This window comes from Carcharhinus amblyrhynchos, chromosome 13 (genome assembly GCF_965287045.1).
Source record: "Carcharhinus amblyrhynchos chromosome 13, sCarAmb.v2.hapA, whole genome shotgun sequence".
Lineage (NCBI taxonomy): Eukaryota > Metazoa > Chordata > Chondrichthyes > Carcharhiniformes > Carcharhinidae > Carcharhinus > Carcharhinus amblyrhynchos.
The window spans coordinates 33,895,435-33,907,801 of NC_137336.1; the positions used below are offsets into that span (position 1 = coordinate 33,895,435).

Below are 12,367 nucleotides of genomic sequence, written 5' to 3' on the forward strand. Positions count from 1 at the left end.
AAAATGAAAGCACCAGGTTGCTTCCCAGATACTGCATATAGTACAAAGGCACTTTCCCTGGTGACCAGGTGTCAGTCACTTGCTCTATACAGAAATGATTGGTTAGGACCTTGCTGCATAAAAACTTAATATTCCAGTAACCTCAGAGTAGGAAAGAGTCATGACATTCCTTGAAATTTGCCTTGAAGTTATATGTAGTGGCCAACAGCATATGGTCCGGTTTGGCTACTGCCTTTGTGGTGCAGCAGAGGAGCCAAAAGAAGCCAAGACTACTCTGACATAGCAAGGTAGAAATGCTATGCTCCAAAAACATCGTCTTTGATTAATGGTAAAATGTCTCACAACACCAGGTTAAGTCCAACAGGTTTATTTGGAATCACAACCTTTCAGAACCCTGCGTCAGGTGAGTGGGCAGAGATGTGAGGCACTGGAATTCACTTCAGCAATTGTCAACATTTAGAATGGCATTGGCTGGACAGATGAAGGGAAAAGTGGAGCAGTGTTCCGAAAGCTTGCGATTCCAAATAAACCTGTTGAACTTTAACCTGGTGTTGAGACTTCTTACTGTGCCCACCCCAGTCCAACGCCAGCATCTCCACATCTTGGATAATAATGAGTGAACATAACCTTTGAGGTGACATTTGGCTTGAAGATGCTACCTCTCTTTAATTGGCTTTGCTCATCTAATTCATGCAGCACAATGGGAACAGAGAATGGGATTTCCAGTAGCTAGCAGAAATTTACACTACAGCAGGAATTACACAGAAACCTATATCGTAGTCAAATACAGGATATCTGTTGCAAAAAGGCAACACACACAGGTCAAATAAAAGGTGCAGAATTTTAATACATATGTTGAGACTAGGAAAAAAAATTTCAAAATATACAAGAACAAATTTGTTTCAAGACAATTCACAAGACATGAGCAAGGTGCATTCAGTGTTAGATTTCATAAACCTGAATTTAAATGAGGTTCACACATGCCTGTAGTGCCACCTCTGCTTTCTGCCCTTTTATACATTTGCTGTACTTCAAATTGGCAGTACTAGATGGAGCTCTAATCTTCTGATTCTTGCCTGCCACAATAAGGTTTTGAGCTGCTGATGAATTCTGTAGAGGTTGAAGTGCAGATCTCTGCTTAGAACTGCCAGTGTATGCAAACTAATTTACATTATTATGTTTTATAATACCTTCATGGTGTGAACAAGATATATAAATCCCACTTTTGCACATTTGTATAATTAATGGATTACACAATTGATATGCTTCCTTACAGAATGTATTCTTGGCCATCATTAATGACACTTATTCTGAAGTCAAAGATGACAAATCATTAAAAGAAATAGATTTTGACATTTATGATGTATTGAGAAAGGTAGGAAATTATTCATGCTCTCAATTGTAGAGAATACAGGGGAGAATTTATATTTCTATTTATAGTGTACCAGCTTTACAAATTTGTTTTTGAGAGATGTTACAGTTGGAAATAAGTGCTCATTAAATGCCACTTAAAATTTCTTTGCCCCACTTTGTGCTGTCATTGCTCCTTCTCCAGAATAATGGCAGAGAAACACCACACCTGCTTCTGTCATTAGGCAGTGAGCTAATGAAAAATTATTCTTGTTAGCCTATCATGTCTGAAGTAATGAGGTCCAAATATGTATAGGCAAAATAACTATGTTTAGGGCAAAAATATATTTTTCAACCGCAGAACTTCTAAATGAAACTCAAATGCTCCTCCAGCAGTCCTTTCAGGGGCCCTTGGCTCCCAACCTCATTACCACCCTGGTGCAAACATGGACAAAAGAGCTGATCTCCAGAGGTGAGATGACAGTGATTGCCCCTGACATCAAGACCAAGGGTGACATGCGTGGTGTAGATGCAGCCACAGTGATGTTAGGAAGGGGGCTTCAGGATTTTGACCCTGGAATTCCCTTCATATCAACACTCTAGGACAATACACAGTCTGCAGTGGTTTAAGATGGCTCATCATCACCTTCTCAAGAACAATTAGGAATGGGCAACAAATGCTGATCTAGCTTGTGACACACACATGCCACGAGAATATATTTTTAAAAAGTCACCTCCCCTCTTGACTACAGCTCTTTTGTCTCTATATAGGCCAAAGCTGTAATGTGATCAGAAGCCGAGTGATCCTGGCAGAACCCAAACTAACCAACGGTGAACAGGTTATTGTTGAGTTGGGTCACTTTACCAGTCAGCCACACCTTCCATCACTTTCCTGATGATCAAGAATAGACTGATGGGGTGGTAACTAGTTAGGCTGAATTTGCCCTTTTTATATATAGGATATACCTGTGCAATTATCCACATTGCCAGCATATGCCACTTGGCTAGGAACGCAGCAAGCTCTGGAGCACATCTTCAGTAGGTTTGCAGAAATCTTTTCCGGACTCATAAGCCTTTGCTGTATCCAGTGCCTTCAGCCGCTTCTTGCTATCCTGTGGAATGAATCATACTTGCTGAAGACTGGCATTTGTGATGCTGGAGACCTCAGGAGGAGGCCAAGATGGATCATTGCTCTAAGTGATTTCAAATATAAACTGTCTGCAACCTTGTGAAATATAAGTAAACATAAACAATATTAAACCATGAGATAATAAATAGAATTTGTCACCCCCTAGATATTAATAGATCTTTTGCTCTTTTGAGCAGAGTGTAAAAATGTTATATTTGTGGTGGAATAGAAAGAGTACATTTCTTGTGGTCACAATTAAAATAAATATTAGATTCTAACTGTGATAGATGCTTTCTCATGTAAAAAATAATTTGGAGATTGAACCTCAATACTTGATCTATTAAAGTCAAGGTATTATTCATTACAGAGTTACCAAAGGATTCTTTGGAAACTCAATCTAGGAACACCATCATCTGCTGCCCGCAAGAATGTGGAAGAAAGCGAGAGAGCGCTGAAGGATGATTTTCCAAAGTAGGATTGAAATGCTGGATTTTAATATTGGTACACCTCTACTTGGTTACAATATCCCATCTCTCAAGACAGGAACATATGGCCAGGAATTGCTTCAGTGTTGCTGTCACTCCATCACTAACGTTGTTAGATTTTTCTACCAATTTAGTGAAATAGCAGCAGCAGCAGAGGGAATAGCTAGATTTTAATTTAATTTAAAATTGATTGTTCCAAATGGAGCAAGTATTAAAGTGATCCAGTATCATGTTGGGAAAATAATTGGGGGGGCGGGCGGGTGTTGACTCCTGCTAGCTTGACTTTCTTCTAAAAACCAGGGCCTTCAAGTCAGTTTTAACAATACGCAGTTATGTAATCAAGATATAATCTTAAAGTCAGTTTTGTTCAACAAATATGAATCAGTTGAATTGTCAGATCTACTCTCACTTCTGGGTAAAAGGTTTCAAAGCACAGAGCAGGTGAAACATAGAAGAGCAGGAGGCCATTTGGCCCTTTGAGCCTGCTCTGCTATTCATTACAATCACGGCTGGTCATCCGACTCAATAGTGAAGTTGTCTGTGGGGTACAGTCACTAGGCATCAGTCTGTAAAAGAAAGATGCTTCCAGTGCACTAGTAATTGCTGAATGTATTGAGATATCTGGCAAGGTGTTTATAAAACAGAGTATGTGAAGGAATTAACTGTTAACTTGCGTTGGGTTCTGGTGTATGGCATCGAGACACTGCAGAAACCAGGGAACATCTGTCAGCTCCATGGGTGTTGCACACCTGGAAACTCCTAGCAGGAATCACTGACACAAGTCATGACCATAATGATTGTGGGCCCCACAGTCTCCATCTTGTGAAGTTTGGGAGACCAAACAAATGGGGAACTTGAAATGGATGTCCTCACGGGCAAACCACAATCAATTAGCAGAGTAATTGTGCAACGGGCATAGAACGTGGTACCTTCTCTCTGAATGACAACACATTTAGACCCGGATCAATAAAGGCCCTCTGTTGCCAGGAAGTCTTCTGGCCCCAATTGTTCAAAGTTGCTGCAACTCGCGGTCAAATCTTTTCAGGTCTGTGCTCATAATGACCACTGATCAGCAACATCACTATCAAGCCTTTGATCAGACCATGCAACCATCCATTTCCTTTGTAGCCAGTGGAATAGAGATATCTTCTTATAGACAGCAAAGTTACACAGGACACAGCAAACTATCATACAGGGCACACGGCAGCTGGCAAAATTGGAAGAATTTTATATTGATAAAGGATAATATGTGCCTAAAACTAATTATGGTGGCGTACCAGTAGAGTTGGGATAATAGGATACTAGAGGCACAGGCCAAACACTCCTATTAAATGCTTTGACCTAGTGCAGAATTTGGATTGACTGTTTTGATGTTATGGATAATTATGTTCAATTATGGGAAGCTTGAAGATAAGGTGGAAACAATTTACAACTAAAATGGCCTCACTGAAAAGTAAATGGGTTATAATTTATTTGGATATGAAGTTGTGCTTGTTTCATGGAATGATTTCTACCACTGGTTTGCTAACCAATGATGGTTAGCACCATCATTGATCTATGGAAGAGGAGACAACAGGACATCCACTGAAAGCTCCCATTCCAACCAAAGTCACAGCCTAGGAATGAGGTTATAGCTGATTTTGTTCAATGAATATGCATCAATTGAATTGTCAGGTTTATTCTCACTTCTGGTTTATGGCAGCCAGTGCCATCATAAAACTTACTTAACGATGACTGAGCTGCCACAGCCCTAGGAACACACTGCCCTGCACAGATTTTGTCTGGCCCAAGTCAGAAGGTTGGGTGAGATGAGGTAAGTAATCTCGAGTGGAGTAGCAATCTGGTTCAGTCACCTCTCCAGCAGAGTTACCGCCCAAGATGTTAATTATCTCAGTGAAAGGGTTTTCATTTATTAGATGATACATAATGGATCATAATCATAAGCTATTTGCTGAATGCGTTTTCAAAGTTAGAAAGTGAAAAAAATTACTTATTTGTAAGATAAACTATTCTTCACTAATGATTATAGGGATGAAGATGAGGAACTAGATCTTACAGAATCTAAAATGGTGAGATACAAGATCAGATAATTCAAATTGCTTTCTGTATACTAAACAGTTAATTGAGGGTTAACAACAGTTAAAAGATGGATTATAGGAATAGGCAAATGTATAGTTATAATGTTCAAGAAACAAAAATGGAAAAATGTTCTTATGCTTTTAGTCTTCTCCCCATCCTGTCAAGGTAATGCAAGATTAATGCTCTGTTGGACAACCTCTTTGAAAAAGTTGCTAAATAAACATTGGGTTATGAACAGAATTGAAAATCATAAAGAATATAGATAATACTTTTCCAAAACAATGGAAAAGTCAGGTCATAGAGAACACGGAAATATTTTTGGCAAGATTGAAACACGTCAAGAATTCCTATACAGGTTATATCTGACCGTAAAAAGGAATTCCATTAATACATACATTTTACCTATCTCATCGCAAAAACGAAACCAGCATACCTGGTCATCAGTCAATGCACCTGAAAATGAACTAATTGCCCACTGAAGGGCCTCAATTGGCAGTGGGGTAAGAATGTTCTATGTAAATGCAACCTGTTGTTATTGCTTTACCTTGGTTGACTCAGGAATGTCACACAAACATTTTAAATCATAGGGCCATAATTATTGCAGTCAAACTTTGTGTGCCTCAGTTTCACTCTCGGTCAGGAAAAGATCGCAGTTTTACACATTTGACAGGAGATTTCAAGCATTCACTAATTTTCCCTGACTCTAAACACACAGTTGTAAAGGAGGCTGTTCCATGTGTAGGAACTCCAAGCCATGGAAGAGAGCAGCTGTAACACATTTCTTACACTCTTAGGATTAACCCACACATGCTCATTCCTGTGTACACTTAATAGCGTCAATGAAGCCTGGACTTAAATGGGGTGCAGGCAGGAAGGTGGTGGAGTTCCCACCTGGACACTGACTGCCCAATTAAATATCCCAGTCTCCACCTCCAATCTCACCTTGGCAGGGGCAGGGGGATAAAATATCATTGAGTCTGCCTATGACCTTTGAGAACTTTGTTGTTTCAGCTAGATAGTTTTTATCCTACTTCTTAACTTAGTTTCTTCTGCTAACATGGATATATAACTATCCACTTCACCCAAGTTGTTAGCAAATGTGGTGAATAAAATGGAGAGTCCAGCACTGATCCCTGGAGAACACTGTCACATCTCCATTTCACTATCACATCTCCATACCATTTCTCTCTCAGCTTCGGTCACTACTCTTGCCACAGTAAAACTACCAGAAAGATCCTCATACAGGGAAAAGTGAACTGCCAGAAACCTCTTAGGAATTCAGAATGCTAAAATTGGCCATGTAGAAAAAAGACATTAGTATAATGCATCCCAAGATTTCCTGGCCTTTTAGCCAAAAGCAAATGTGAACCCCTTTAAATACTACTGGAAAATGCTGTTTCCCATCTTCTACTGCTAATGGTTTGTGGGCAGGTAATGGAAATGTGGGAGTTTTAACTTTATCAGCAGCACAATTTAATGAGGACACCTGCCTTTTTACAGTAGGGGTGGCACAGTGATTAGCATTGCTGCTTCACAGCTCCAGGGACCAGGGTTTGATTCCCGGCTTGGGTCACTGTGTGGAGTTTGCACATTCTCCTCGTGTCTGCGTGGGTTTCCTCCAGGTGCTCCAGTTTCCTCCCACAGTCTGAAGATGTGCAGGTTTGGTTAATTGGCCATGTTAACATTGCCTCCTAGTGTCCTGGGATGCGTGGTTAGAGGGATTAGTGGGTAAAATATGTAGGGATATGGGGTGGGCCTTGTGTTCAGTGCAGACTCAAATGGGCAGAATGGCCTCTTTCTATACTGCAGTGTTTCGGGATTCAGTAAGGGTTCTGACTGCCTGAAAAATCAGAAGGGGAAAACCATCTGTGACAATGAATCAGTCCTCCATAAGATTTTTGGTACACCATTGTCCTCATTGAGTGTTAAATGTATGATGAAAATTACCTGTCAAATCTCTTAAATCAATAAATATCTGAAAGACATTTAAAAGCAAAACAGTCAAAATCATCACAGTTTGGAGAAATTATTGACCAAGTTTCTTTCTAAACCTTGTGAGGTTTAGGATACAGTTCATAGATCTGAAAAAGTCTTTGTAATAAAGTGTAAATTAACTAAATCTTTATTGACTCTAAAAGCTATTTACAAATATACAGTAAAGATTACAAACTAAGTTTTAATTTTAAGTTTATTTACTAGTGTCACAAATAGGCTTACAATAACAGTGGGAAAATCCCCTAGTCACCACACTCTATCACCTGTTCCAGTACACTGAGGGAGAACGGTCAACGCATCTAGCCAGCACATCTTTTGGACTGTGGGAGGAAACCAGAGCACCCAGAGGAAACCCACACAGACACAGGGAAACATGCAAACTCCACACAGATAGTGACCCAAGCCAAGAATCGAACCCAAATCTCTGGTATGGTGTGGCAGCAGTGCGAACCCCTATGTCACCCTGCTAGGAGGCGTCTTCATGTTTGCTGGTACACACAGCTCTGTCCAACACTCGACTGACTCTAGGTGTGAGTCATTACTCTCTTACGTCACTATGTGAACAGTAGCGAACACAATCCCACCTACATGTGCCCTCATTCTATAGACACTTACACCCGTTAGTTTTAAACAACATGGTCAATTCTGTATTAATTTATCCTTTATATCAGATGTGAGATCCAGAAATTGTGCCTTTTCAATTCATTAAATGTTATTTATAAAATGATTGCTGATACCACAGTACAAGTAGAGTACATCACTACTGGTAGCTACATCAGGCAACTTTGCTAACAAGGCTAGCCACCCATTTGGAAATTGTATATTAGCCGTATTAAATCTCACTAACTAGATGCAGCCACAGTTCATTATCTTGCCACTTCGTTCAGTGAGCACAGAATTAAAGTTATTCTTTTAAATGGACTGGTTCTATAACCTGGCATAATCAGTTCTCCTTGTTTTTGAGCAGAGGACAAAACATCGGCAAAATATTGCAAATAAATATTATTACAGTGACCCTGTGCAAGAATCCAGTACCAGTGAGAAGCCTGCAAATCAACAAAGTAACGCTAAAAAATTTCAATTGTGAGTTCTTTAATCATTTCCTGTTCATATGCTGGGTTAAGGGTAGGATAGCATCAGGCTCACAAAGTTACTAAAGTGTTAAACTAAGAGTTCATTAGGTAGTTGTGATAGAATCTAGAAATGATGTAAAGATGCCACCATTGGACTGGGGAGGGCACAGTAGTAAGTCTGATAACACCAGATTAAAGTCCAACAGGTTTATTTAGAATCACAAGCTTTTGGAGTGCTGATTCACCTTCCTCACCTGATGAAGGGGCAGCACTCAAAGCTCGCGATTCCAAATCAACCTGTTGGACTTCAACCCGAGGTGAGACTTCTTACACTGTCTTGAAACTAACAGCTGGTTATCAAAAGAACAGGAAGATTATCTGGGCGGAGACAAACATATTTGGTACAGTCTCCTGTTGCTCCCAATTAGAAAGGTTTTATGTAAATTGGACTATGAATGCCCTGGCAGAGGCAGTAAATTAGGAGTAGGAAAAAGATTTAAATTAATAAATGAAGTTGAGCAAACTGTACAGATCTGGATTGAGGGAGGTTAAGAAGAGATCTAGTTTCGAAAAGGAATTAGATATTGTGGTGGAATAGGAGCTGGGAAATAAAAATGCAAATACTGATGTAGTAAGAAAGTGCATAGGGATAAAAGATCAAACCTCATTAGAAGACAATGTCAAAATAAACACCTGTCAAGACAGCAAGGAAATTAATTCTTTATAAGATCTACGTATATACGATAAGTCTTAGGAATAACATCAGAAGAATAAAATTGGAGGCTGAGAAGTCTTTGTTGGAAAACTTAGTTGGTCCTGTTAGCAACAGACAGCATGGTTTTGTATGTGGGAGGTCATATCTCAATAATTTAATTGAGTCTTTTGAGAAGGTGACAAAAATGATTGATGAGGAAAGAGCTGTGGATTGTGTATACATGGCCTTTAGTAAGGCATTCAACAAGGTCCCTCATGGTAGTCTGGTGCAAAAAAATTGTCTGGGATCTCTGTGTCTATGCTTCTGATTGTCCTGTCATTTATTTTATCGCTCCTACCTAAATTGGGATCTACCAAAATGCATCACCTCACATTTGTTCAGATTAAATTCCATCTGCCATTTCTCCGCCCAATAGAGTATTCCCCTCGAGTCCTTATCCATCACCTACTGCAATGAACTCTCCCAAAGCTCCTTTACTTTATACCCCTTTTTCAGGGTGGATGCCTGGACGGATTATTGATGAGGCCTTTGGTCATATGAAGATTTAATTTATTTAAAAATTTTTGAAGATGTGTCGAGCTCTGTGTTTAAATTGTCATTTGTCAATACTCTTCTGGATCGTTGAAATTATTCTGAGCATATTCTTACCCGATTCTTTTCTGTCACAGACTAATCCTGACCTTCCATTCATTCCATCTCTAGCACCACACTTGAAAATATTTTATTCAATTTTGCTTTCAGTTATTTATGCCTAGATCTTTGTGGCCTAATGATAAGCAATCACAGACCATTTGTGAAGCTTTTTTACCCCTCATCAAGCTGATGAGCTGGGCTATGGTTTATTGCAGTCATGCGATGTTCCCACATATTACTGGATACATGTACTGCAGCAAAATCTTCAGTAAAGCAAGCTTTATACCACTTGTTATCTCTTCCAACCATGGTATTTTGTTTCATCTAGCCAACTTTATCTAAGAAGTTTCTCCAGCCTGGTTCCCATAACAATGAAAATTTAAGCAATTTGCATTAAAAATGAACATAAAACACAATGAGCTTCAAAAGCAAACTCACTCCTTTATTTCAAATGAATTACATGTGTGTACATTCAATCTAATTTCTAACAATGTTGCTGTCAAGAGACACTTGTGCAACAATAACCTCCTTCCCCACTCCTAATCCACTTAGGTTCCATCAGGACCTCATTCTCACCTTGGTCCAAACATGGACAAAAGCAGCTGAATTTCAAGAGATAGTTGGGTGCGTCTTCCTTGGTCATCAAAACAGAATGTAACTGCATGTGGCATCAAGAAGCCCTGGCAAAACTGAAGTTAATTGTTTGGAGTCATACCTGGCACAAAGGAAGATGGCTGTGCTGGGAGGCCAATCATCTCAATCCCAGGACATTCCTGCAGGAATCCCTTACCAGAGTGTCCTAGACCCAACCACCTTCAGCTGCTACATCAATAACCTCTTCACTACAAAGTCAAAAGTGGGGTTATTCATTGACAATTGCAGTGTTCAGTGTCATTCACGACTCAGATACTGAAGCAGTCACACCCGCATGCATCAAGATCTGGGCACTATTCAGACTGAGCAGTAACATTAGTGCTACAAGTGCCAGGCTATGAACAACTGCAATGAGAGTCTAATCATCTCCCCTAAAAATTCAGTACCATTATCAATGCTGAATCCCCCAACATCAACTTTCTGGCGTATTACCATTGACCAGTAACAGAATTGGAATACTGTGGCTACAAAGCTAGGTCAAAGGCTTGGTATTTACAGTGAGTGACTCACCTTCTCACTCCTACACAAGTAGATGCCCACCATCTACAAAGTACAAGTGTTGGAATGCTCTGCACTAGCAAAGATGTATTTGAAATTGAGACAGCCTTGGCCACTTACCTCTTGCAGTCTGCCAATCCCTGGCAAATGAGTTACAGCCCTCAAAGTGTACCCAGGGCCCATCATCTATTCAACCCACTCTGCTGGCAGGCTGAATATATTAGTGGACACATGGTCCATTATTCCTATATTTTCCAAATATTTCACAGTATGTTACATAACTTAAGTAACTATCAAAATGTCATGAGATTCTACAAAACATCTAGTGCATCATGCTATTAAGACTGTTGTACTATCAAACATTATATCCAGGCTCACATCATGAGATCCATTAAGAATAATTCATGTTACTGTTTTCTTAGTCTGATGATGCGTACAACTCAACTGGAGAACAGAATGAATGAAATGAATTCTAAAATAGCTTGGATTATGGAAGAGCTTCAGAAAGAAAGATCTGGGCAGAGTAGAAAGCAAGCTGCACTTGATATCACTGAGTGAGTAGACACTTACCCCAGTTTGGGAGTATTTTAAAGCACTTCATTTATCTGAGTGGTTTCACAGTCTACTTTGTAAGCAGATTATCTCCCACAATCTGGAATGGTACTTTTGAAGCAATTAACCTATCTTTCACAGAACTGGGTGTTCCTGAGGATTAATTACTCATCTATGGTAATCAGACTGAAAAAGCATTGTCCCCATTACAATACCACTATTTGCAATTTGTGGGATCATAGAATCCGTACAGTGCAAAAGGATGCCGTTCGGTCCATCAAGCCTGCGCTGACAACAATCTCTCAGCCCCTATCCCCATAGCGTCACCCTGCTAATGCCCCTAACGTACACACCTTGGGACAACAAGGGGCAATTCAGCATGGCCAATCAACCAAACCTGCACATCTTCGGACTGTGGGAGGACACTGGAGGGGGGGGGGGGGAAAACGAGAGACAGAGAGGGAGAAAGAATGTGCAGACTCCACTCAAGACAGTCATCCAAGGCCGAAATGGAACCCGGGGTCTCTGGCACTGTGAAACAGCAGTGCTAACCACTGTGTCACCATGCCGCCCGTAAAAAGTGTTTTTACAGGTTTGGATAAACCTCTTCACCAATATATGAAGTAATAAATCCAACAAATTCAGCAATACTCACAGATGTAATGAGCAATAGGTTAATTTTGACTTTTTAACAAATACATTTCAAATCATGGAAAATGCCTGTTCATTTCAAGTAAATTTATTTATTAGTTACAAGTAGGCTTACATTAACACTGCAATTAAGTTACTGTGAAAATCCTCTAGTCGCCATACTCCGGCACCTGTTCAGGTACACAAAGGGAGAATTTAGCATGGCCAATGCATCTAATCAGCATGTTTTTGGACTGTGGGAAGAAATCAAAGCACCTTGAGGAAACCCACACAGACACAGGGAGAACATGCAAACTCCACATAGACAGTGATCCAAGCCAGGAATCAAATCCAGATCACTGGCGCTGTGAGGCAGCAGTGCTAACCACTGTGCCACCGTGTCACCCCAGTGACTTACAAGGCAAAAAACTAAAATACAAATTCAGAATTTTGATTTTCCTCCATCTTTTCCCATCAATAATATTTCTGGTGCAGAAAATCCAACAGGCATTTGTACTTTCTAGTGCATTACTTATAACTATTGTCAGTTTGATAGATTAGCATAATAAACACC

The 12,367-nt window shown here is 39.9% G+C and overlaps 1 protein-coding gene across 1 annotated transcript in view; it reads left to right on the top strand.

Moving 5' to 3' along the window:
* The window catches only part of LOC145351658 (polycystin-2-like protein 2), a 37,023-nt gene extending 25,445 nt beyond the window's left edge, over window positions 1-11,578 (top strand). Inside the window, exons 10-14 of the mRNA XM_080201218.1 lie at window positions 1,277-1,375; window positions 2,847-2,950; window positions 4,994-5,033; window positions 8,006-8,121; window positions 11,034-11,578. Of these exons, the coding sequence (XP_080057344.1) occupies window positions 1,277-1,375; window positions 2,847-2,950; window positions 4,994-5,033; window positions 8,006-8,121; window positions 11,034-11,169 (495 nt within the window). The 3' untranslated portion in view covers window positions 11,170-11,578. The remainder of the gene's footprint in view (window positions 1-1,276; window positions 1,376-2,846; window positions 2,951-4,993; window positions 5,034-8,005; window positions 8,122-11,033) is intronic.
* Window positions 11,579-12,367: the final 789 nt, after the last annotated feature.